The sequence below is a fragment of the Myripristis murdjan genome, chromosome 5 (assembly GCF_902150065.1).
Source record: "Myripristis murdjan chromosome 5, fMyrMur1.1, whole genome shotgun sequence".
NCBI classification, from domain to species: domain Eukaryota; kingdom Metazoa; phylum Chordata; class Actinopteri; order Holocentriformes; family Holocentridae; genus Myripristis; species Myripristis murdjan.
The window spans coordinates 18,538,978-18,566,444 of record NC_043984.1 but is presented as its reverse complement, the minus strand read 5'-3'; the positions used below and the strand labels follow the sequence as shown (position 1 = coordinate 18,566,444).

The 27,467-nt window shown below is 38.5% G+C and overlaps 1 protein-coding gene across 2 annotated transcripts; it reads right to left on the bottom strand.

Annotated features, from left to right (window-relative positions):
- Nucleotides 1-53: 53 nt before the first annotated feature.
- Nucleotides 54-27,467, bottom strand: LOC115358889 (S-adenosylhomocysteine hydrolase-like protein 1). 2 transcript variants are annotated; one of them, XM_030051008.1, is made up of 17 exons: nucleotides 26,966-27,467; nucleotides 15,706-15,817; nucleotides 14,684-14,827; nucleotides 11,775-11,875; nucleotides 10,474-10,576; nucleotides 9,148-9,242; nucleotides 8,660-8,766; nucleotides 8,430-8,546; nucleotides 7,516-7,579; nucleotides 6,622-6,710; nucleotides 6,284-6,354; nucleotides 5,957-6,051; nucleotides 5,622-5,720; nucleotides 4,787-4,855; nucleotides 4,258-4,336; nucleotides 3,574-3,694; nucleotides 54-3,098 (listed from the first exon to the last, which is right to left on the bottom strand). In XM_030051008.1, the coding sequence occupies exons 1-17, from the start codon at nucleotides 27,143-27,145 to the stop codon at nucleotides 3,092-3,094; spliced, it is 1,653 nt and encodes a 550-aa protein (XP_029906868.1). In that variant the 5' UTR covers nucleotides 27,146-27,467; the 3' UTR covers nucleotides 54-3,091. The 2 variants fall into 2 exon arrangements, with proteins under 2 accessions (XP_029906868.1, XP_029906869.1); XM_030051009.1 differs by lacking the exon at nucleotides 54-3,098 and having other exon boundaries at nucleotides 3,567-3,694.

Genomic DNA, 27,467 nt, shown 5'->3' with positions numbered 1-27,467 from the left:
TCACGATTCTGTCGACAAAAAGTCCAGTGCTTGTTAAATGATGTGCTGAGCCGTTTTCAAATTTAAAGTTTATTAAAGGGGTTTGTGCACATACATGAATAAAAGCATAAACAGATAAAAGCTCAGAAAATTCCCCATGACAGTGAATGGCTGTAAATGCTGTTATAACTGTATTCTTCAACCAAACTAAACATTTTACATAGATTGTGGTGAAAGTAAATATGTGTTATAGCTGATATTTTCTTTAAATAACTGTCAAATGAAAGTCATCACATCAAAAAAATTAAACCAGCAACAGTGTACAAACGTCAAATCACAGTGGTATGCTTATTTAGTTTAATGTGACATAGGTCCAACAGTTTGCTCCAGTAATATCACATTCAGTTGTCAACATAGTAGAGTTGAAACTAGGGTAAAAATGACCATCATCTTGTTTTAAAGCAAAAAAAGGAATTGATTATCAAGGCATTTTCCCAGTGGTATTGTGAAAAGACCACTGTAAATAATTTCACTACTTGACTGTTATTAGAAATAAGACAGGGAAGAATAATCTACATTAAAATCAATGTTTAAAAAAGTACATTTGTACAACAGAAAAAATATGTCTGTAAAATATGTCTCTTACTGATGTCTAAAACTGTCTCGTGAGCTATCTTACAGTAATGCATATTTGAGTTTTGTAAAACACTGGTTTAACACCTCACTGCCACTCTACAGCTAAAATGCCTTTAACATGGGAGAAATTCATGTTGCTGCATAGCAATTACTGTATATTGCAGAATAACAACCATGCTGAGCATTTCCATACTTTCAGAGAAAAGACAGTTGTACATGTGAAGTTGAAGTACTAAGTGAGTCAAGGCACTGTCAACTGACAAGTAACCATGGTTACAGCACTTATTTTGCTGCCAACAATGTCCTCACTCAAATGTCCTTGGCTGTAATGCCCTTTCACTGTTAGTGCAAAGATGAAGCGCTTCACTTTATAGTAACGTACTGTAAAATACTGGTCAAACTTGAAATTACTGCACAAAGGAAATACAGAAATGATCTGTAACTCTCTGCAGGGACGGTCATATCGTCAACTGTGTGGTGTGCCCACCAGGGCATAATAGAGCAGGTCATGAGCCATTTAAGGGGTTTAAATTCAGAGAAAAAACAACTACTTGCACAATCACTATTTAACCTGAAAATATACATTAAAGTTAGCGAACGTGAGCACTAATTACAAAGGAGAAATAAATGAGGCATTTAAAATTGTGCATTCAACAGGTCTCTGAAAAACAGTGCTGCGAGGGGTTGCCTATACAGCCAGAAAAGGCAGGGCAGGGTGGGGCAGGGCAGGGCAGGGCAGGATAGGATGGGGCAGGATGTTAGAATTGCAAGAGTAAAAATACACAAGATAACACAGTGGTTAAAGAAAGCACAACTGCCTTGACAAGTGTTTCACTAGCAAAGCTTATCCATGTCCAGGCTGGGAATATTTGATATTGTCATTGAGAAGCAGATGGAAACCCTTTATTTACAAGATCTGATTTGATTTACTCCATTTTGATCTTCTATAAATATCAATATGGGCCTGGATCATCTGTAACTGCCAGGTATACAAACACCGTACGCTATGTATGTACCTAATAATAAACATCTTTGGAATATCCATTCCAAAATTTGATTTGCAACAACTGGTGACCATGGAGTCTACAGCTTGTGTACACTTTACACAGAATATAGCTGCCCCAGTCAATTTAGTCTGGACAGGTAAACTTTAACTAGACAGATGAGTACCAAATTATAATATTATTTACAGTTTAACTGTGAGCCATAAAATCAAGAGTGCCATTAGTGAGACCAGACATGGATACTAAGGTCTAATAGTGCAGATCAGGATAAAAACACACAGTAGGGTCCAATAGTCCAAGAGTCCACTACCAAGAATTCTTGTTTGATCACTTATAAAAAATACAAGAAATTTTTAATCAAATGACATCTGGCAAACAGGGTTACATTTATTTGTGCTAATACAAGTCACTTAATTTTTGTTAGTATTTAAGAATTTATCAGTAGTTAAAATGCCTACCATTTGACTTGTACTGCCCCCTATAAACTTAACTTTCAATTTAGCTGCAAGTACTAAGTTCTTTTTAAAAGTAAAAACAGTAGCAGTGGCAGCAATAACACATGGATGACTGTACTAATTTAGTCAATATGATGTATTAGTTGTTGAGTAAGCCAAAAATAATTCATACTTTATATCGAGAGTATGCATGTGTTACTATGTAAATGAAGAATTTGGTGTGACAACAATTTGGGAAATCTTACCAAATGGTGTGTGAACAAGATTTAAATCAAAAATCTGTCATCTTCATAGTTGGGTTTTTCATAAATGATGTAAACAAACAGTTGTCAGTACTAGAGTCGGGACTTTTGGACCTCACAGTGTTTACACAAAGCATCAGATATTTGAATGCCCTGAAGTGCAACTAATACTCTTACCAGACACTCAAAACAGCCTCACAAATGGATATATCTCTTGCAGGAAAAAAAGCAAAGCTCTACTCCTATGTATTCAAAAATTACTCAGCTTCCTTGTTGCCCTGATCTGCAGCAGGATAATCATCTGGATGGAATGTATTTACTGAGAAAGTGCAGCAACATCAAAGCAGAAAGCGCATTTGTTTAAACACATTTCACAACTAACCTTTTACATTTTGCAACTAACCCTTTCCTTGCATAATATATTTGGCACAATATATTGATGTATAGGTCAATATATATATCATATCTCTAAGCAAAGAGGGAGCAGGTATAGAAACAGAAGCACAAAAAATAAAATCTTCAGCTGACAGCAAAGATACTTGCTGCTTTTACAGTGACTATTCATAGCTAGTCGGGTGCCAGATGGTCGTGTGCAGGAAGCAACGAGTGAATCAAGACAAAACTTACTGTGGCTAATGAAATACAGCTAAATATAAATTTGCATCCTGTGAAGAGTCTGTAAAATACAAAATATATAACTTCCATTTGTCGTCTTGATAGGTAATATTCGGTACTGCCCAAGTTCAGTGGTGCTGAGGTGTGGGTTCCATGCAGATTAGTACCTGTGAATAACAAAACACAGGGGAAAAAACACTTTAAACACTAAACATGCATGGTGTCTTTCTCGTATGCATGGTGTTTTTTGTGTACATGTGTCAGCAGTGAACTAAAATAATCTCAGAAAAAAGGTAATGGTGTTCTCCACTTATTTCCATTATCAATGGCTTAGGCTAATGGTAAGGATGGTACAAATGACAGGTTTGTGTTGCAGGAAGGTATTGCTGGCAAAATGTTGTTTAGCACTGAGCCACACGTGCATCTGGGGGAGGCATAGATTTAACTATCCTTTAAATCATGACTGTATTTGTAAGGATATCCTGTTGCACTATATGTGAAAGGGTGTTTCCTGGGTAGAATGCACACTGCAATCCTGCAAAATGACTATGTTCATGTTTGTGTTTGTCTGACTACTGTTTGCAAAGGTGGTATGAATGAATCCTTGTAAACATGAATGACTGTGGCTGTGTAGATTAGTACCTGTAGTAGTTGGGTTTAAAAGGACCATTCTTGTTCAGGCCCAAGTACTTGGCCTGCTCATCAGAGAGCTCTGTCAGGTGGGCATCAAAAGTGGCCAAATGCAAGCTGGCAACATACTCATCTGAAATGCACAGACAATTACATTTGGGACAAAAATGAAACCACAGGCACACATAAAAGGCTCAGCACAGGAAGCTAACATGTCTGTTCAGTGGAACTGTACAGAACAGTCTGTGCCAGCCTGGCATAACTTATATTATCAATTATGTAACACTGGAGCGCATGAAGAGGGTTAGAAGGAGAGCTCTAGTGAGGCATTTTAGCAGCAGAAGACATGAGAACTTGCATATGTTGAAATTTACATTCTCATAAAACAGTCACATATATGAATTCACACAAGAACAAATGTGCAAGTTAATATTTTAAGAAATGAAATACAAGCAGCAAACTGAACTGTAAAAACTTGAGGCAATAAATTTTGGGAATTTTTACCTTGAATAGATTTTGAATAGAAGTGCAAATGCAAATTCATGATTGAATTTGTTGCTGTAAGCTTTCAATTTTGATGCAAGTTTTGAAAGGAAATCATTTCAACAGTGATTTGTAGACATGTGACAAAAGTGCTGTAGATTGTGGACTTTGAGGCTAACTACAGGTAAAATGCAAATATCTATAAATTCTCACCCATTTTCTTGGGAAGCAAGTAAACATCCTGCTTGTATCGTCCCTCAGGAGCATTGTACAACTCAATGAGGGCAAGAGCCTACAAAGAACACAAGAGAACACTATTAGTTTAATGGATGCAATTCAAGCCATATGAATTCTGAAAGCATTCAATAGCCACAAAAAACAAAATGAAATTGATTGCTGAATTTGCTGAAATCATTGCTCATTTATAAAGGAAAGGAACATGTCACTACCAGAATTTACCATTATGTGACACTGCTCCTCCTTCGTAAGCAGGACTCACTGTTTCACTCCTACTGTATCTTAATGAGGCAAGCTCAGCTCCGATAAATGTTGTTTTACTCCAGTGATTTATTAGTGGAGACAACATGTGCTGCATTACAGTAAAAGAGGAAGTAGAGGCTGAACTCTGCTCTTCTATCTGCAGTAGACCGCAGCGCTCACCTCTGTGACAGTTAGGGCCAATACTGCTTTATGTAGGCTTTATGTATTTTTATAGGCTGCAGACTCTGAGTCAACATGATACCTGAGTGGTTGCTGTGATTGACAGGACAAAGGTAGGGACAGTGGAGCAGCTGAGGTTCAGCAGACGACCCTAAAGAGGCCAAACAAGGATGTATTGTCAACAAAGATTTTAAAAATAGCCAGAAGTCAAGTGAAGCAAGTGTACCAAAATGAAGAACCATTGTATGAGACCATTTTACTTTGATGTCATGCTCTTAAAGAGCAAAATTCAGATGAGTCAGTCACTTTGCTCTATAACTGGATGTGATAAAAGTCATCCACAATGTGACAAAAATAATCTAGTACAACTTGTCCACCTCATCAGTGAAAGGAAGTAAAAGTTTTATTTTTCTGTAATTCTTGACATCACGGCTACATTTTTTGACACAACTCCCATTATCTTTTTACCTGCCTATAAATTTAGACAACATGCCATGAAAAGAGAATGAACTTGTGTTCTAAATCCTTTTTTGATCCAATATAAAAATAGTGTTGTATATATGTTTGCTTATGGTTTAGTTTGTAACATTAAAAGAACACTAACATTTTGGGCAGAGCACCCTTTTTTCAAGATGTTCAATACCATTTTCACCTCTGTGCGTCCCATCGATTTCAAGTCTTTATGCTGAGCTAAGCTTGTCTTAGTCCGGGTAAGTCGGAGAAAGGGAATTCTGCCCAAAATGTTGGAGTCTTCCTTTCACTAGCCAATCCATTAGTCAAACATTAGTATGTTTCGACATAAGAGATTACTGCATCTGCCCATTTAGGAAGCTGGAGATGTGACAACACATTCCAAACCGTGCTGCTTAATTGGTTTGTTGTTCTTAGTTGATAGAAAAATGGATGCAATCTGTCACCTCAGCCAGGAGGATGACCCTCTTGCCGTCGGGCCAAATGACATGGTCCACCTGAGAGCGCACTCTCTCCCAGGTCAGCTCAGGGGTCCGCAGGCTTGCCTGAAGGAGAGGAAAATATCATTTATAACACTTTACAATAGTGTCGTACGATACCAATAACATGTGACTGCACAGAATCCAGCCAGCAACTACCAGTCTGTGGTAGAGATATAACTTTGAATTGTGACACTATTTTTCTACCACAGAAAATAATTAAGATGATCATCACAAACATCCTCTCATGTTTATCCACATTTTGCTGTAAGAATTTATATTACGAGCCCAAGGCTGCTCACCACATCAATTTCAGTATTGGAGTGACCCATGTTGCAGACAATAGAGCCGTTCTTCATCCGGTCCAGCTGGTCTCTGGTCACCACATTCTTATTCCCTACAGAAACCAAACCAACCAATGAGGATCAATCAGTGCACAAGCTCTGCATCCACATGTGGCCTACTAGTGTAGAGCCACCACCACCCCCGCCCAGGGAGAGCGCACAGAGCCATGAACTTAAAAGCATTTATTGATGATGTGAGGCAGGCACAGATTAAAAGCCCATATATGTAATCCTACATTAGTGCATCCCACTGAGCAGTTACATAACGTAGTTTGAAGCAGTTACCGGTGCATGTGATGATGACGTCAACCTGGCGAATGACCTCATTGAGCTTGACCACCCTGAATCCATCCATGCTGTTCAGGCACAAGAGAAGGAAGAGATTCAGGCTAAAAGGGCCCATACTTTGTACTCTGAATATATCTTAAGTTGAATCACAGTATTTTTTACATTGCTAGATGATTTTCCCATTAGTGCATAACCCTTGGAATGCCTATTACAAACTAAGTCAAACAGGTCTACCATGGTCTTATTCCTGCTGCTGTTTCTTTTATTCATAACTGTCTGACATTTAAACACATTCAGCATTTCTGTGTTCCCAGTTTCTGTTTCCTAAAACTCACCAGGCCTGCAGGGCACAGATGGGATCAATCTCTGTGACATAGACGATGGCACCCAGAGCTTTCAGAGCAGCACAGCAGCCTTTCCCAACCTGCAAAGACAGCACAACAGATGACCAACAGTGTGATACTGGAGTTATCCGCGAAAAAAAAAAAAAAAAAAAAAAAAAAACTCAATACAGCTGAGTATTGAGCAATTATTTTTCACAATAACGTATCAATTCTCAACCCACTTTGGATCAATACATGTCATTTATGCACTTCATCTTCAGATGTTATAACATCTACATTTTAGTGCACTGTGTTAACAAATGTTTTGTGAGAATTCTGTTTTGATAAATTTGAAAGGGAATAATGAATACATTTTTTTTGAGTCAGTTTTTGAGTCAGTGATTTATCATATCATATGTTGTTGCTCATATTTAATTAGTCTTTATATTTAATTTTATTAGTCTACCAAGGTGTTATGCAGTAGGTTGTATTTTTAGCTCTATTTATACATTTCCAGGCAATTCTATAACGTATTTTAATGTATTTAAAATAAAAAATGTTATTGTCTCTCATGCATCATGACTGCGTAGTATTTTATGAAGTTCTTGCCAATACACAGCTCTAAAAATAACTTTGATATATATTCCACACAATGTGCATACACAGAGTACCTCAGTACTATGGTAAGATCCATACAATGATTTCTACTGTCCAATTTGTTTTACTTGCCCTCCCTGCTGCTTTTGTAGAAGAATCAATCAAAAGTACCTGACAGATCACTGGATGTGCAGTTTGAAATTGTCATGCTCACACTTTTTTGTTAGCACTGCAGTGTGTCACCACAACTAATTTTACAGCCACACGGAAATAGACAATATATGTGGCATGGTGAAAGAAGCATCTTACCTCACCGTACCCACATACGATCACCTGTTTCCCTCCAAACATGACATCTGTGGTTCTCTTCAAGCTACAGTTTAAGACACACAAAATTAGCAACTTTTATGTAAGTGTAAAAATATGTTGATCTGTATCTGCTCAAGCCAAAATCTTGTTAATTGTGTCATTATTTGAATATAAAATGCAAGTGGGTGCCATTTTTAACAAAAGTTAAACATGAAAAGTTGACACATCAAGTGATGCACTTCCTGTAGTAATGAAAGACTGAGTGTCATGCACAGGTTATCTGGGCAGCCCAGAGAGCTGTTCACACCTTGCATTATCATATTGCATCCTCATATTCCATGCTGTCACTGTATCTCCACACTGTTCCTATTCCCAAACTCTGGGCAATTCACAAAAGAGAGCAGTCACAACTGCTTCACGAATAGACCAATGGAGACCAAAAGACATAATGATGCATACATAGTAATATAATGCGACAAGAAGCTCATTCAAAATTGAACTGTACATAGATCACTCTATTAAGTGCTCCTTCCTTCCACAAAGCAACTAGGTGGTCTTCCAATGTTGTCAGGAGTGCATTATCATTCACACTACAAATGTAGTGTGGCCCGATGAGTCCCTGACCGCCTTCAAAGGTGGTTTGAATGATCAGATCATAATATCTAAGTGCATCCCATTCACTGTTGTACTTAGTACTGTCCATTTGTGATTGGATCACCCAAGATGGATTTTAAAAGAGTAAACGGGGTTCCAGTTCCTTAATGGAAGGAAGCTGGGAGATGACGACACCCTTAGCAGGTTAACTGTATTGAGCTAACAGGCTAAAAATCTTATCTAAATGGATAATCAAGCAAGGGTTGCACAGCAAAATGCAAGTTATAATGATCATTTCAGAAAAAAAAGTCCTCACTCACCCATCCAGGATCGACTCTCTGCAGCAGTAAAGGTTGTCAAACTTCTGTTTTGTCACAGAGTCGTTTACATTCATGGCTGGCACACACAGCTTTCCAGCTTTAGACAGCTGATACAACCTAGGGAGAGGAAAGAGGGAGGGAAAAAAAACTTTCTGCCTCATGTTGTATAGTCTGTGTGTATGTGAGTGAATTATCTACAGAATGTGCACACTGATTAAACAATAAATTACCTGTGAACCCCAGTGACACTCTCCTCTACAATGCCCCTGATCTTCTTGAACACATTGGGGTATTTCTTGTACACCCAGTGTGTCAGGTCTCCTCCATCATCAAGGATCTAACATAGACGGCAAGTGGAAACAATGCTGTTTTTCAGTGTCAGCAAAGTTAGTGGAAAAAGAGCACTGACACATACAGGTAAACAAGAAGAGCTAGCTGCATTTTTTGCAACTGGCAAATCCTCATTCCTATTGGTGCACAACAGGGAATAAAATCAAAACACTGATATTTTATTTTTTGTGCATCTTTAACTGTGAAATACAAATTGTTTCCTGAGATGATGGCCTTTTTGGTGTTTTTTGTGGGTTTATGGCGCATCTATCTGTCCATGTTTGTCACATGCCACAGTGTAACATTACAAAAACAAAGGGATACTTGAAAAGTTCACTGCCCACCGTCCAACAGAAAAAAAAAAAACATTTTTTTTAAAAAAACATACCATGTTAGGCTGCCAACCCTCTGTATTGATGCATCGATCAATACACCACCAAAAGTCATCTTCAGACTCTCCTTTCCATGCAAAGACAGCAACACCTGCAATAGGCGGGAAACATAATGAGAAAATAAAATGCATCCAGCTTAAAAAAAAAATCATGTCTGTGTATTATTGTGGAAATTTCAGTCAAAACATTAACATGTCTCTGTCGACTCTCAAAACAGAAGTAGGACAACAATTAGAGTCTATGAGATAGTTAGACAAATATGAATGATGTCTTCGGTACGATCACTGTTGAGCTTTGAGTTTCATGACAATTCACAGCGGTCAGCTCGACATGTAGTAGACCATGCACAGCAGGAAATTACAGGAACAGCTGACACAAATCTAACCCCAGGACAAAAACAAACACTGCAATCAACAACTCCTAAATCTCCTGTGAGCCTTTCAGGCTGTCAGCCATGAAGACCCTGCTGGGTGAAATGCATATTTAGCTGTCACTTAGCAACCATCGATAAAAGGCTGAAGTAGCACTGTTCCTTCACTAAATGGCAAATGTTATGAGTTTTCCCTACATCTCTGCAGGGATGATTTCCCAAGAGTTCATTAAGCATTTCTTAATACTGCAGTATCCTTGGTGTTAAAGGACACGAGACGGTCACAAGGCAAAGCACAACTCTGCCCATAAGGAAACACCTACTCATGTGGTCCATTACAAACATAACTGAGCTTCTAATAAAGTACGAAGTAAGAAGAAAGTTATTATTAATTTCCACAACACGAAAGGACTCTAAAGGGCAATAACAGGGCCCATTACCATTAGCAAGCATGACAAAGTTCTGTCTAGTTCAGTGGTTCTCAGCTGGTCTGGCTTCAGGGTCCACATTTGTCCTTAGCCATTAAGTCACAGTCCACACACACATGTCATTTTGTTAAGAAAAAAAAAAAAAGTAGAGTAATACAACTAAATTGATTCAGGCCTTCAATATGTTCTTTCTTTGTAGACAGCAGTAAGATGTTACTAGGCTTAATAATAACTATAAGAAATCAGTAATTTATTTATGTGCTTTGCTGAAAAAAATTAAATGAATACATGTTTTCTAGCAGTGAAACAACTATCAACCAATCTAGGAAGGTGGTCTAGTGAGAAATAGTGGGTCAAATTAATGTTTTTTTTTTTTCCCCTGGCAAAGACGACCTACATGCCAGCAGCCCACACAGTGTCCACCTTTGGACTACAGAACTCACCAGCAGCATTCAAACAAGGTAATGTAAGCAATGGCCTCTGAGAGTAAAAGCTAGACATTCTTCACTTTCTGTAGGGCTTACCAGACTCTGACAGAGCTGCAGCCACTTCGTTCTGTGTGGAGTAGATGTTACATGCAGTCCAGCGGCACTGAGCCCCGAGAGCCACCAGAGTCTCAATCAGCACCTGAAAACACAGAGATATTTGTGAGGAAGATGTAAGCAGGGAAAATCTGACAAATATGTTCAAGACAGAAGTATTAACTGGTTAAAAGGGGAACTGTTTACAAGTGATTTCAAGCACATTTTATCACTTGAGGGAGTTTTCTGTATGCAAAGTTGGCACAGTCATTGCATTTGCTGGCCACAAGCAGCGTTGCTTTCAATCGGCTTACAATACTCTTTCCTCTGTGACGTAAACTGGTCACAAACAATGCAAGAAGACAAAATTAACACAAGTCATTTCCTGGTCAGTCCTGATTCCTTACTGCTTCATTGTTTGCCTTAACAAATTCAATACAGTCTCAGTTACAACTTTTGTGCTGCTGTGACATTCAACATTTTAATTTTTTGTATTGTGGACTTTCTGAAGAAACTAACTGTGCCAGGCTTGGTGGGCAGTGCGGCTGCATTTTTGTGAACAAAACGGTAAACCTGCGGTCTCGATAATCCTGTTATGCAGTTTGCATCATTTCTGGTGCACCAAGAAGCCATCTTGTCCTTGAGATATACAGTATGTCTGGTCTTGAAAAAAGACGATAAGGCTGGTTGCTCCTGACCATTTGAGGCTCTACAGTGAAACAACTTGCTGAATTGGCAATTTAAGAAATGATTTAACTCATAAAAAATGTACAGTCTCACTTTAACAAGGCAGAGTATGAATGTATGAGGTCCACTCAGTGGGATGGACACTGTGGAAACACTTTTTTTAAAAGACGATTTTCTTGTAGTTCTTGTTAATAATCTAGTATAATGCATTATTTAATACTCATTATAAAGCCAGAAGACGTGGAGGTATTTTCAGCAGAATAGTAACTTCAAAATTCTTGTCATTGGCAGTAACAGATAATCATATTCCTTACTGCTGTTATGGTGTCAGGTGGAAGACTGCATGACATCAAACCAGGTGACAGATAAGCTTCAAATTCATAGTCAGTCATGCATTTTAAAGAAAATACTAAGATGTCCTCCATTATTTATTAATTTAACAGCCAACTAATATAAGAGTTGGTGTTGAATTTGCAGGAACTCCTGATGCCTTGGCAGTAAGTAGTGTAGAAAGTGTGATTATAAATGCCCAAATGTCCTCTCCTAATTAAGAGGCACAGTCGCACTGCAGCCTTGGCTTGGGTTTTGAAGTTCAAAGTCACAGAGTGATATCTTACAGCAGTCTGGGCCGTGATGTGAGTGCAGCCCACAATTTTGGCCCCTGCCAATGGTTTCTCACCCTGCGCTCTCTTCCTGAGTGCAATAAGTGCTGACATATCTGAAAGCAAGAAAACATGAAGAAAACAGGAACAAGTGTTAAAGTAAGTGAGGCAGACATTGCAAAACAACACAAGTTCCTCTACACATCAAATATATAGATAAGGAAATATAATCCTACTCTCCAGTGTACTTCACTGTCCTCCATCACACCTGTCTGTATTAGCAAAACATATATATGTTTTTCTAAATTAATCTGGGGCACCCTGGTGGGCCTGGTGGGATTAATATCCTGAGGAAAGTCACAACCTCAGTTAGATGAGCTGAATTCAAGGAGTGCACGCTAAATGAGTTTTTACCTAATCAAAAACAATATCTAAAAATCATGTTAACAAGACAAAAAAATCTATACCAGTAATTTCATTAAAATCCAAATCAATTCTTAAGTATTTCAATAGAATTCTTATTGTTTGTATTTCTTTTATTCTCCTTATTCCTGTTTTTCTTCCTCTTATTGGGTTGGCTTATGCACATAACAAATTGCATGATTATTATAGCCATCAACTCTGATACCTAGAGCAAAGGTCAAAACACAAAACACAAGCTACAGTTATTACAACATAGCAAACATGAGTAATTACTACATATAAAAAGCTAATATATTCCTTCAGTGAAGTGTCTGAAGATTTTGTTTGATATTCCAGTCACTGCCGACCTTGTGTTAATGTGGTTTGGCCAATCAAGACTACTAAGCAAGACTTTTCCTGGCAAAGGCCTTAAATAAGGCTTAGTATCCCCCAAGCAAATGAAGTTACGAAATGTGTATGTGTGTCATGATTCAGTGATTTCAATCAATGCAACAGGCTTTCTGTGGAAGAATTGGCTGCACTGATTCAAATAACTGTTGTCAGGCAAAAGTTGGGTTGCATGATCAGGAACAGTTTATAAAAAACAGTTTATTCCTGGCAATTTAAAAGCCTAGTTTTCATCATACAAACCTTAATTTTCTTAAGTTATCCACCTTATGGATCCCAGCAAGGTTTACTTCATCAACTTTAACTAGTTATTAAGTATTATTAAGTGTTTATACTGAATTTGCTTAGTTAAAAGCTGGAGGGCTACTCGACGAAAACATTAACATTTCACCAGACTGAGCAATGTGACAGTTTAATGGTGCCTTATTTATCACTGAATGATATGCTTATCCATCATTTAAAGGACAAGTTTACTACTTTGGAACTGTGCCCCTATTTACAGATTATCTGGCATAATCCTCAGATGTAGAGACCATCATTTCACCGGCCACTTCAGTATTGATCCTGATATTGATGTGCTGCAGGCTTCCACTCAGCTACAACGGCGGTCAATAGGGCAATCATAAATAGGTTTGAGAAACTAGGATAACACTACTTTTCTGAGAAGGTCAGGTCAGTGTATGCTCTTGCTGATCTCAGAATGTCCTCCTGAAAAAGGTATCACAAACCGAGCATTTTCTCAACAGTTGTGGGCTTTAGACAGGAGTTCTCTTTTGCGACTTGTTTCCACATAGGACTGTGCCGTCTGAGCAGACTCTAGCTACAGCGCGGAAGGATACAGTTTGAAAGGTAGTGCTTGGTTCTGTTCCAAACAGAGCAGTTCTGCTGTTTTAATGATTGATCCTTTTTTAGGAGAACATTCTGAGAGTATACACCAAGCTTCTTGTTTCTGAAAAAAGCGTTTTCACAGCAGTTTACAATTGCACCATTAACCGGTGTTGTAACTGAGCAGGGGCCTGCAGCACATCAATATCAGGCTCAATATTGAAATGACCGATGAAATTATGGTTCCTATATCTGAGGATGATGCCAGACAATCTGTTAATAGTGCCTAAAAAAAAATCAAACTTTTCTTTTAAGACTGAAAGCTGGGGAATTCAACATGCGATTCATCTAGCAGTTCTATTAGCTTTTCCTCTAGTCTTATTCCATCAATATAAACCATGGTAAGCGTAAGATAAATTCCAAATTTACCCTTGTCCCTGTACCTACACCAGATTATAGTCAGATTTTTGGATGGTATTTGGCATTGCATACAAGAGAGAAACACCGGCATTGGGGTTAGAAAGATGAGAATTTATCAAAATAGAACTGCTTGCTTAATTACTTGTATATAAAAGCTCCTGTTATGTTTTGCTGGGAGCCACTTAAAAAACAAACAAACAAACAAAACAAACAAACAAAACAAAAAAAAAAAACAGCATACTAGTGTTTCAGCTAGTAGTTGTTTATTTTAAAAGATGGTCAACCGCAGCAGATATTCCCCATAACTCTTTGCTCCAAAACAAAAATTAGAAGAGCAGCAGATGAATATGTCTTCAGTCTTCAGTTCAATGTCCAAAATGGAAGAAAGATGAGTTGTATATGATTCTGTATTATTTCACTTCATGTTACTGGAGAGAGTGAAACAAGAGCAACTTCAAAACATTACTGGCAATTTTTTTAATGAATACAGACAACTGCCTGTTGCCTTTTGTTGTGTACTGAATGTAGCTGCTACTGCTGAATAAACCAGGTCAGCTTGTTATCATCCAGTCTAAATCTACACTCCATGATGCAGTAATTACAAACAAAATTAGCTTTTATTATTGTACGTTTCAATTAACATGTAGAATTCAGGGCTAAATTTAACGGGACAATTTTTCAACCTCCCCACCCCCTTTCATCAATGCCTCCAACAGATATTTCAAGTCTTTCAAGAGGCAGTTGCATCATTTGGGGAACAAGTATTTATTTTTAAAGTTGAGATCAATGATTATGCCTATTACAATTACGTATTTTCACTTAACAATGCTCGGTAAAAATTATGAGGCTGTGTCCCCTGTATATCTTACCTTGTTCTGCTATCTCAATCTCACGTCTGCCGAATTCGGCCTGCTTGATGTTTTTGACACAGAAGTCACTGCTGCCCTTGGAGTTGACCTGCGTTTTGTCCCGTGGGGAGGTCTCATCGTCAGAGCTGTCTGTATAGGATGCAGCTGCAGGGAAAGCAGGGGGTTCCAAGAACTTACCAAATTAATGACATCCACAAGTTAACACAAGATTCAAGGTCAAATGAGTGTTCAGTGGGTATTCATCAGGTTTAAAGATGCTGACGACTAAGACAAAGTATATTGAGCATCCATGTTTACAGACTAACTGGCCGTTTACATTGTCAACTACAAGAGTGACACCAGCGACAGGCATTCAGCAGTTTCCAATGACAGCTGGTGTCGAGACAACACCAGTGACAGCAAAACACAGCGACAAAGCAACACAGAGTGAGGCGACAAAGGAAAGTTGAAAGATTTTCAATTTTATGGAAATGAATCGTGTGTCACGTATGACAGGTAGTTGCAGCAACTCAAACAAACTAATCAGAGCACAAGACACAGCAAGGCTCCTGCACGGTCCAGTTAGAGCTGAATATGTAAACGCTGGTTACACACAGATACGCCTGCAGGAGACAGAGACAAAAGACTACAGACAAGAGCGACAGTCACTTTTGTATTTAATAATGTGAACAGCCAGACTGCAATGCTAGAGCAGCAAATTACAATGAACAGGCTAAAAGAATCTGCTATGGAACAGCAGGGACTACATTTTACATTGAGAGACTAAATATCCAATCGTTGTTTTTAATGTAAACATGAAATCAATCACAATGGGTTGAGTTTTGTGATTTTAGCATAACTTTTTATCCTCTAGCTCTTTTTACCATCCCCTGAACGTCAGCTGACTTGTATTTATTATTTTTTGATAAACTAAAAAGCACAAAAAAGGAGTCAAAAGACATAAATAGATGCTAAATTTAAATCTGCTACCACAGTGAACATTGGTGTGCACATGTATCCTGCGGTTTGCCTCTATTTCTTACCGGAGCTGTAGCTGTCCGTGGACGACTGAGAAATGGAGCGGGACAGGGAGCGACGTCCTGCCTTGGTGGGGAACCTGCTGAACTCTTGCTTGTCCTCGACAAACTGGATTTGCTGTCAGAAATAAAAGTAATAAGTTACAAAATACAAAGACATACAGTAGATATAGCTGTAATACTTCAATAGCTATCAATATACCGATTATATCGAATAGCTCCGATCTTTTTACAAAAGGAGACGAAAGCACTGCATGGCTCTGGCAGGGGCTCTTTAGTGGGGCAGGTCAAAGTCCATTTAGAGACAAAATCTTGGAAGTCTTGCTTGATATAAGTCTTTGGGTGATGAAGACAACCATGGGAAAAAAACAAAGGCATTCCGTCTTGGAATGAAGCAATATAATTTATTACTTGAGCAAGGCAAGTAAGCAGACCAACGCGTCACAACTCTGTCTTTTTCAGCGTCTGACAAACACACAATCAACCAGAAATCTTGGTATCTATCTTCTTAGGAGCACTCGAGGAATACTATATCAAGCTAATACTATGATAACAAAAACATATTGTGATTAATTTTACAGAAATTGCTTTTGCAAAATGATTCACAAGTTTAGCAAGAATGATTATTTTTGCATTATGATAAGTTTTCTATGAAAGTGATGTAATGCCTGATCTGCCGCCTTGGCAGAGGTCTGCACTCTACTGAGTGCATTTTCTTGTTATTAAAGTAAATACCTGTGGCCTCTTTAATTTACCCTCAGCTCACACCTGATCTGAATGGAGCCAAGTGAAGAGAATTTAATCTCTATGCAAGAAAATGCTTACAGGCAACAGGACAGTCTTAATAGTAAACTAGTAAGCTTGCTTTACATAGCGTTGCCAAAAATAGATGTCCGGATGTAGCCCGACAGATGCTGCCCCACAACCACGAAGCTTCACTTATGATTTGATGCTGCAATACTGAGCTCTCTCACCCATGCTGTGGTTGTGAACCCCAACTGCCCACAGAAATCATAAGCCAGTTTTTCCAACTTGACCAATAATCAATGAAAATCAGAAGTTGTATGTATATTTTAACCTTTATTTCACCAGGAAATAATCCCATTTAGACTGAATATTTAGATCACTTCTACTCTTCTTGAGTTTCTTAAGAGGAGGCTTATGACTTAAAATGCAAGTAATAAATATTATTTAATAAAAAACATCAACTCAAAGGAAAGCAAGTTGTGGCAGCAGGTTAAAAGAGCCCATACAAAACACAGGATGCATCCAGAAAGCTCAAGTTGTTTTCACCTCACAACCCTTGTTGAAGACTCTTCAGTTATCAGAAAGATGAAAGGCTGAACAAACTCTTGCTGCTTTTGCCACCAAAAAAAAAAAACAAACAAACAAAAAAACTTGTGGGTTTGATCAATCAGGATAAGTGATATGATTATGTTTGCTGATTTCCAACAACCATGTCCAAACCTGTAAATCAAGATATTTTTGATTATTCCTTTTAGCCAACTCTAAATGCAGTAGACTTGGGTGTATGCACTACACTACTGTTTCATGTAATGATACAGGTATTTGTTCATGTCTTTGCATAAATACCTCATAAATTAACTATTTTGCTTGCAAACATAAAAATGATAATCTGAGGGAAAGACTTCACACTCAGACAACAAATGGCAGATTAGCTCTGTGATAACTGCATGTCAGGGAAGCAAATCTTGTCAGTTTACATCTAACTTGTAATACTTTACTGCCTTCTGGGAAAAAGATTTAAACCACTTCCTTCTAATACTATCCGCAGGCGTCTTTACGTCAGTCACACAAGATCACAATGCCTGGAGGTAAAAATCATGAGTACAGTGTACTGCAAAGCAAAGGCATTAAATAATAAAGGCTTTGGTAGTTTGCTACTGAATCATGTCTGGGTGAAATTATAGTCCAAGCACCCATCACAGTCAATATAAACTATAATATGTAGTGCCACGTGCTAAAACCCAACTTCCCATTTGGGGATAAATAACGCCATGTTTTATCCTAAAAACGTTCCTCCAGACAGCTCCTCTACAGCGTTAATAATTGGGCTCCTTAAATCATTGGCAGTCTACAAATAGACCAATAAGTGGATTATCCGCTGGTCTTGTGTAATAGTAACCCCTGCATACACTGTGCTCCTGGCATATTCCACAACACAGTGTGTTGACCCACGCTCTCCGCAGTTGGGTATAATCCCCTCTGCATTCAAACAATCCAGTAAAATTAACACAAGACCTGTGACTGATTTCCAACAAGAGTGAAAAGCCAACACTTAATACAAATGCAAAACAAAGTACAGGCTTCCATTATGTATAAGATGTGTTTTCCAGTCTGATGCTATAATTTAAATCCAACTAAGTGGAGGCAAATTTCTTATTCACAGTATAGTGTGTAGCCCTCTTAAAAATCAGTAACCTACTCATTTACATAAACTGACTAGATAAGGCTATATTGTTCTTATTTTAAAATATTAAATTAATTAGGCTACACTACATTATACAACTGACTGCACTGTTTATGATTAGCCAAGCTCCAGGAGAGAAAGGAGACATCTGGCAGCTCCCCAGTGAGTTTGGCTGAGGTTTTGACCTTTACCTGAAAGGTCATTCTGTGCTGCGGGTCTTTAGAAGTGTGTAAGGGCACCTGTGAAATACAGGTGACTGATGTTTTTTTGTTGTGTTTGTGTGTGTGTGTGTGTATACCTAGCTTCATGCACAGTCAGCTCATTTTTTTAGTCAAAGCAGTAAAACCTGAAATATTTTTGATGACAGCCCAGGATCTTACATGTCTCAAAAGAACTGGAAGCGGACTGGAAGATTTCTAGGCCTCAACTCTTTGGGAATGTTTTTGTTTTCTCTTTCTTTGCCATGCAGGGCACAGGTCTTGAAACTCATTATTTCTGCCTCAGCACAACAGAGTCTCAGATTTACAGAATCAGAGCATGAAGAGATTGGATTACGGCTAAATAAATCAGGCTGCAGACTTTCGCCCTTTTGTGTGTGTTTTTTCTGTGAAATGCCTTTCCCTCATAAATATCAGTTGGCCTCATTCCCTTCATGCTTTGAATGAGAATCAGGGTCGCGCCAACTCTGAGCCACTGAAGGGATTGAGTAGTCTAGTTCCTGGGTCTAGGCCTTGTATTGAGTCATGTAGAAAAAGCTCCATATGCCCGTAAAAATGACATCACAACCACACATGACATTTAGACTTTTTTCTTAGGGTGACTAGAATTTACAATTTGGCCTAGGACAGTCCCTTATCACACCTCAGAAAGTTGTGTGATACGGGACTGTCATCATCTAAATAACTTTGCCATTTTTAGATTGACCAAGTTTCCAGTGGGTTCTAATGTCCACAGCTACTGCCCGGTATCATTTCAGGCTCCAACAGATGAATACATTTTAGGAAACTAAAATGAGGTCAGTTTCTAATTCATAAAATAATAAACAGTATCAGAATTTCACTATCTGGAGGACTTCCCTAGGCAGCAACAGTTTCAGAAGTTTCAGAATAGTCTTTTATTGCTCCTGTGTAAGAGTAACTTGAGCCTCATTAATAACTCATTAAATGATACAGAAACTATTTCTGACCCATCCTTACAGACACACAGAATGACTTACAGTAGAATGGCCACACTATCCCACTTGGTAACATGAATCCTGCTGAATTGTTGTAAAAGATACAAGTACTCCTGTAATTACCTGAAATTGAGTTGCAAAATCTTGAATGCACGACAATTACCAAAACTGTATAAAAACTTGAGTCATGAACAATGCTGGCTACATGTTACCTACGTATTAGAAATGGTTTATCAGTGGCGAGCCTGGCACGGATATTTGGGTAGAAAATGTTTGTATGGTCACTGAGATGCAGCAGCTACAGATGAGATGGTATGAATAATGGATGGCCCCGACCACAGAACTTGAATGGAGTAGAATGGACATTGCTCTGTTTGCAGTGATCATTTGGCTGGTGCACAATAATATGAGGATTATAGTGCTCTGCTACATCCCCACTCAGGTGGGTCACATTTGAGATGCTGTACTGTGCCTATAGCCTGAAAGCAGAAATCACTAAAATAATTCTCAACGTTTAAACCTGATGTCCTGCTGTGTTTTACGCAAGTACTTAGATGACTGTCATAAATGAAATCTGATGTTAGGGATAAGTTCGGATACCATTAACAAAGATTGTGCTCCTCCAGTCAACATCTGCAAACTAACAAAGCTAGCTGGTAAGCAACATCATAACATATATTTTACTTAATATAAATGCTTAAATACTACAAAACGTTGTACTTTAGCCAAGTCTTTCCACTGCTTTGCTCCTCCCTGCAAAGTCTATCATCTCAGAGAGCCAGCAACTTGCCACAAGATGGTCTGTCGGGAAGCTAACCTGGTGCCATGGCAACACTACACAAAAAACGGCCACCGCCCTGACTGTCCTGGTATGTCCATTTGAATGGGAAAGACCATTCTGCTCCATTCAACCTCTAGCCAAGCTAACTCATTATCGTAATACGGATACAGAGCAAAACATAAAACACATAACTTTAAATAAATGAGCTAGGGGTGAAATGATTTCTCAACAAACTTTAATAATTCCATTACTATAAATTATGTATTCAAATGGTCTCCCTCAAAGCTTCATTTCATCTATAGAACTCTATCCAGTGGGCTGACGAGCACATGGATGATAACCCTAACCCTAACTATAACACAGTAAATGTTCATTTTAAGAAATCTGGGCTACTTATTTATTCTTTTGTATATTTACCATTGCTCTTTTTAAAAACCGTGGTTCAGTATTTCTTATTTGATTAATCAATGGTATAATAACTAAAATACTCGATTACTAAACAAATCAATAGCTGCAGTCCTAAAATGTGCCTCCATCCAACCATAACAGCCTCCAATGGCAACAGAGGAACAAACACTATTTCGACAGACGTGATGTCTTTGCCAAACAGAACCTTTTTTATTCCTGCCACCTCTGTGCCGTCAGGAGAGGCTTTTACACCACAGGGTATTAAAAGACACCATGGGCAACTCGCCACAGGAAATGCACATTTTGCTCGACAAGAACAAGGCTCAAACAGACGAAGTTTAAGTTGTTGGCCCGCCAGTTTCTTTTAACTCTCAGAGCTACTGCTGTAATTTTCATTAACTATTTATCAGACATTTCCTAATTCAACAGGGCCTGTTATGAAGACCACAATAGCAACACTTCACTTGACTCTAAATTTAATCCCATTATATTTGGTGTGTATAACACAGTAATATTTAAAAAAAAAAAAAAAATCAGCTTTGTTTCATTCATTTTTCATTCCTCATTTCTTGCTCTAAAGGTCGTTATGGGAGAAGGTTTACAACTGCCCGTCACACTTGTGAAGTAGTAAACAGCAGCCAGAGACAAGGCAGCAGGCCAGCTATTTCAGTCATAACTAATTCAATAAAGACAACGGATACATGCAGTTATGATGCTGTCAGGCTCTGGTGCAGGGCTTTAAACAGAGACTTGAAAGATGTCTTCTACTGTAGGTAGATGAGAGAAATCTGCAACAGGCTGTGGTGATAAGCTGTATTTAGCCTTGGCCAGGGGACTTCTGTGGATGATCCAAGGTCACGTATGGGGGTTGCCTCCTGTCTTTATAGACCATGTGGTGTAGCTTACAGACCAAACTGACAGCAGTCAGCTTCTAATCAGCAGTGGAGTCATCGCTCTGCTTCCATGCCCGTTTCCATGACGGCAGGATTTATCTCCAAATCAGACGACCAGTCTTAAAAGTCTTGAGACAAACAGGCTGGTTTTGTTCTCTCTGCTGAAAGTGCCTAGATTCAATTGCCTGACAGCAAATTGTAGAACAATTTTTCTTTGTAGCAGACACCGCTCAGTAAGAGAAACAGGACTGCAGACCTCTGACATTAGTTGCTTGGGATACTGCCAGCAGCACTCAGGCATTTTTCCAATTTGGGAGTACTTGATGAGTAGTTGATTTGAAAATAAACCTCCAGAGATAACATACTGGATACAGAAAAAAATACCAGGATCCACATCATCAAAATTATACATTAAAGTACAAATTAAGAGTTTTGAGCTACATTTTTAAATGAAAGCACGTAGGTGGTGGTGGTGGTGATGTGTGTCTGTGGCAGGCAGTGAATGGTATAAAATAGTAACGGTCCAGATTTACTGAAACCACAAGTGGGCACTTAAATGTTTTTAGCATTCAAAGTCAGTATTTAGACTGGTCACTGGTGCAAGACAAACTCCTTGAGGAGTCCAATCAGGTCATATGCTACTGGTTTTGCACATGCCACAAGTTTAAAAGACTTTAGTAAATTGGGATCTATATAGGTCTAAGCCCTGGTCCTCCTCCAGAGGGGATTGGGACAAGGTGGTGACATAACAATATTAATTTAAAAAAGATGCTACACCATTTGAGGAGAGCCATTTCAGGCCGAGAACATGAAGATTTACAAGATTGTGAGAGGAAATGAAAATGTAGTGTACAACCATAATAAAGCCATGGAAATCTGTCATCAGTGGGGTGAGTGAGTGAATGTGAATGTATTTTACTATGGCCTAAGAGCTGTAAGAGTAAGTTATTAGATCAAAGTTCATCATGAACAAGCTTATGTCTGTGGAGGAAGCCTGATTTCACATTTCATGTTTACAGTAATTCAACCAAGAAAAAAATTAAAGATAGAGGGAAAAAAAAAACTACAGAAAAAAAAGAAGCTGAAATTGTGTTGGGATTCTGCTACCACGTAAGATCCCATCCAAAAGGAGAATAAGGACGAAACTTAGATATGCTGAGGTTAACTATAATAAACCTTGTGCTGTGAACGCTGAGCCCATAGCCTTGCATTTGACAAATCTGTGGCATACTCACAATTCAGGGATTGCTCAATACAATACAGCACTCATTTCTTCATTCAGCCCTCAATGAGGTGTGCAAATATTTTCCATTCAAAAGGTAAAACCCTTCCTTCTTCCTTGAAAGTGTCCCATTAACACTGCAGTCTTCCTTTTGAAACACACCCTGAAGGAACAGGTCATTCTGGTGTGTTTCATAAATCGGTAATGTTTAGGAGACCATTTCAACAATGCAGGTGAGATTTTTGTCTAGCCAAATGCAATATTGACAGCTTGTTCCAAACCCTTTCCATGGAAGGCAAACATACAGGGGGCAAATGCAGACCACACATGGATGTCAGAAATTCTCATAGCTCAAATTTTTACCATTGTCCTGATTGAAAGCACTCAAACTATGAACTCATGACTGAGCTTTTAGTGGAATCAGATCCTCGGGATTTTCATGTGATAATCTGCCAGTTTACATACACCACTCAAACACAATAAATTAGACTGCATGATGTACAAAGTGGTATTTACAATTTGACAACTGCTGCAACTGCAATATAGGTTGTAAAAAAATTTCAAGTTGACTTCGATGTTCACTGAGTAGCTGTACACAAGTAGACTGTGGGAGTGTATCCCACTGGACTTCTAACCAATGTTGTTCTTATATAATACTACTGAGCAGGGCATACCTGCCAGAGGACTCTCTTCTCACCACTTCACTGTGTTAGTGTTCTTACAAACAAAATGCTGAAATACCCATACTGGAATTTCTTATAAGAAATGTTGATTTTTGCCAACATGTAAATTTAAATTCACTGAACTGCTGTGTTATCTGTGTCTGCAACATGACTGAACAGTATCTCGTGTCAGGTACAGGGAATGATCCGGAGGGTTTACGTACTTGCAATGTTTAGAGGAGCCAGATCAGCTTTGTGTCTTTTACAAATCGTTGGCACGACTAAAATACATGGTTGGGTTTCACAAATGTCAAAAATCTAAGTTTAGAATTTCTTTGGTTTCAAGGGAAAGATGTGTGAGATAAAGTGAGAGTGAGAGAGAGAGAGAGAGAGAGTGAGAGAGAGAGACATTAGGTATCAGAGTAACAGCTCTACTAACTCGTAAGAGAATCAGATAACTGCAACAAGAGAAACCGGGACAAACAACACAGGACCTGTTTTAAACTGGCTGTTTCTGTGAACTGTGAGAGAGGGGGCCTTGTCACATTAAGCAAAAAATAAAAAATAAAAATAAAAATAAAATAAAAAAATAAAATAAAAATAAAATAAAACTGATAAAAATAAAAAAAGTTCAATATGCATGCATGTTTAAAAGTGTGTAGCTATCTACTGTAGATAACAGTTACTGTATAGCATAGGGAGGGACGGGGTCAGTTCAACACGAAGGAATGTTCCTAGATAAATCAGGACATGCCATTTGGTGGACACTTTTATCCAAAGAACCTTACAATGCTTTACACTGGAAATGAATCCTTGCCTTCACTCCATGACAGTATTAATATATGTTCTACTCATCAAACTATGCAGGACCAAATTAATGAACATTTGTCATGACACATTGGTCTATTAATTAGTCATAAATAACGGTGAACAACAACTACCTTTGATTTATATATTTTCAATTAAGGAGGAGTAAACTTTAAGCACTCATGTCACAACCTTACCGGCACTCATACACACAGTGTTTAGTTGCATGATGTGAACAGTAAATAGTACACCAAGACTGGAGTCAATTTGGAGCCAGGAGTATTGTGATGTGGTAAAACAGCATGACATGAACACGTAAGTTAAAATATTAAACTTTTTTTAACATTAAAACAAAGCATTCATAGCATATAATACACATTTTCAGTTTGTGTCTATCTGTGACCATGCGGATACACATCTAAAATCCACTCGTTTGCATGAAATTGTCTTCTATCAAGAGCAGCAGAGTAGCACACAGCCACAATTATGGTGTAAAACCATAATAAAGACAAGAACAGTGAATCCATGTCTCTGCTCATCTGAGAATGTAACAGTGACAGTCAGTCGCCCCCGGCCCATGTGGTAGACAGAACAAATCCATGTGTAAATCTGTACTCTTGGTCTAGAAATCTGTGTGCTTGGTCTATAAACTGTGCCCAAGATTTATTAAAGTGCGCCCTGTGATTCATAATCTGCACCCTCACAATATGAAGCTGCGCCCTCAGATTTACAATCCATGTGCTTAAATTACATTTTTTTTTCTGCGAAGACAACGGGCCATGTGTGGAGTATTAAGATGGTGAGACCATCCACCAAGACAGTCCAATTTATCTAAATTTAAGCTGTGAGACGTCCAATGCAACAATATAATTAATTATACCCTTAAATGCATAATTTATAGACTGTGTGCACACATTTCTAAAATGAGAATATAGTTTTAGACATGGTTTTATTTTTTTGACAATGTGACCACAGTTAGGCTTTTCTCTCCATCAGTTATCAACCACAGTGTAAGTTTAAGTTAAATAAACCTAGAGTCTGCCCGATAAGATTTTTTCCATTTCATGCTTTGGTGCTCGTCAGAAAAATGAACTCTTGCACAATATATAGGTTTCTTTAGCTTTTCATTTATGTAAATTCAGACCTGACAAGACAGATAAGCTGGGCTACAGAGAAATCTAAACCAGATTAAAAAAAATAAATAAAAAAAAAAAAATCACCGTGACTGTCTGATAGTAGCCTATAGTTTATAGTATGTACAGTACAGGTCTCAGAAGTTAATGAAGTTTTCCCAGGTTTTCTCCAAGATAATTTATGACATTTGGACATTTGTAAATGAAATAATGTAAAGATATATGCTCATGTTTTATTACCTGGAAGCAATCGGTGTAATTTTAAAAAACAAACTGTAAATGGCGAAGTGGGTAGCCACCTGTGATAAACCATCGCACAATTACATCACACACAGGGTCTATATCAAACAGCATTTACAAAAATACATCCACCCGTTCATGTAATTTTATATTGCATTGTACATATGTAGCCTACTTGTGATCAATGTATTTTTATGTGATTATTCTAATCAAAAATTAAGCAAGCAAAGCAGCACCAGCTAAAGGTCACCTAGCTGTGATGTATATAATGTGAGCAGCACCGTCAGCTATTTATTAGCACAATAATTATAGGCTACTGTCCAGAAATTGGCAGCAGAATTCAGTAACTCCAGTATCATTTAAGAGCGAAACATGCAGATACAAACACGCAACTTTTAAACACCAGCTTAAATCATAGACAGTGACATGATGATGATGTGAAACTCCATCCCTGCGTTCCAAATCGCATACTTATACTTTTTACTTTTAGTATGTACTGCAGCTGCCCTTACAAAGTATGTAGTTTAGTATGTATTGGGACATACTAATTCTTTTTTTCCCTACTAAATAGTATGGTAGTATGAGTATTGGAACGCAAGGCAAGTATTTTCCCATTCTTAGACCAGTAGAAGTAATGCACTGTCTCATTTCCTCCACAATAAAATTAGATTATCAATTAAGTGTTTTATTAAGTAAAAATCCCAAATAATTCCTAATTAAAGCTAGGGCTGAACAATATATCATTATCATGTTGTTATTTAGATATGAGCATGCGTGATGTTAATTTCTCAAAAGGCAACAATATGGACCATATCAAATTTAGGGTTAGGGTTAGCCTAAGACACTGACTGATCTGATCTGTTCTGATCAAAAAAATCTATATTTATGGAGTAACTGCATTTTCTACGTCCAGCTGATAGTATTATGATGTTTTTTTGAAGAGTTTCCACTGTTACTACACTTCAAACAAGTGTCAACCTACAGCCATGCCATACACTGTATCGCCATTGTGATATTTGACATAAATATCTAGGTATGAAATTTTGTCCATATCATGCAGCCCTAATTTAAGCTGCACTAAAGTACTAAGATTTGCTTAATTCTCTCAATGAACTTAAATAAAATACTGCTGGTTTGCTTTTTTTATGATGAAACAGTCTCTATAGCAACAGCTGGAGAGCATATCATTACTTTTGACACTTCACAGATTAAATTACACATGGAATCTATGAAAAAAATAATAAACAGATTACAGATCAGTGAAAACAGTCACTAGCTGCTGGTCTATTACACACTGTTTTATTTGAGGTGTTATGATTTACCCTTGTTGCAAACGACTTGGGTCTCCCCTAGCGGAGCAGACACACAGGCTGCTGCCATAATAAAGAAGTAAGGTGCACACCGGGCTCAAACACAGCTTTACTGGCAGTGCACGACCAAAGTGTGTGTCACCAGAGTTTCATGTATTAGCTGCGTGAAGGTAAATTAACGTGAAGTGTGTGTGCGCAGTCGTACCTTCTTCACGGGCTTGTGCGTGGGGACGGCGGTGAACACGGACGACAGCTCGCCCATGGTCACTTCGCTGTTCTTGCTCACAGTCATGGCTGAGTATTTCTCCGCCACGTTTTCGCTTTCCTTCACTTCTTTGCTGGCTTGCTTCGGCTCCAGCTTTGTTTCCCCGGCCGGCTCGGACATGTCGGCGCAGTTTGGGCTGTCTTGTGTCGTCGCCGTGTGTCGTGAGTGCTGTCAAAGTACCTCGGTGTGCTGCTTGGACGTCGAGGAGCTAACGCGATGCTACTAGCTGTCCGCCGCCGTCCGACTCTGTGACAACGAGCAGAGGACGCACTCGCACATGGAGTAGGTGTTACAACTGGTATGTAAAGCAACAAAAGTGCATTTATTAGTGAAACACGACTGAACTCCCTCAAATATCGTACTGCCTGGGCTGCAGCGGTCTTGTTTCCTCTAGCTGGCTCAGCTGTCACCTGGCTGGGAAGTGGGCGGAAAGTAGCGACGA

Coding starts and splice junctions, on each gene's coding strand:
- LOC115358889 (XM_030051008.1), bottom strand. CDS start 27,145: ATGTCCGAGCCGGCCGGGGAAACAAAGCTGGAGCCGAAGCAAGCCAGC. Junction 15,818..26,965: donor CGCACAAGCCCGTGAAGAAG/GTACGACTGCGC, acceptor TATTTCTGACAG/CAAATCCAGTTTGTCGAGGA. Junction 4,856..5,621: donor GGGTCATCCTCCTGGCTGAG/GTGACAGATTGC, acceptor TGGCCTCTTTAG/GGTCGTCTGCTGAACCTCAG.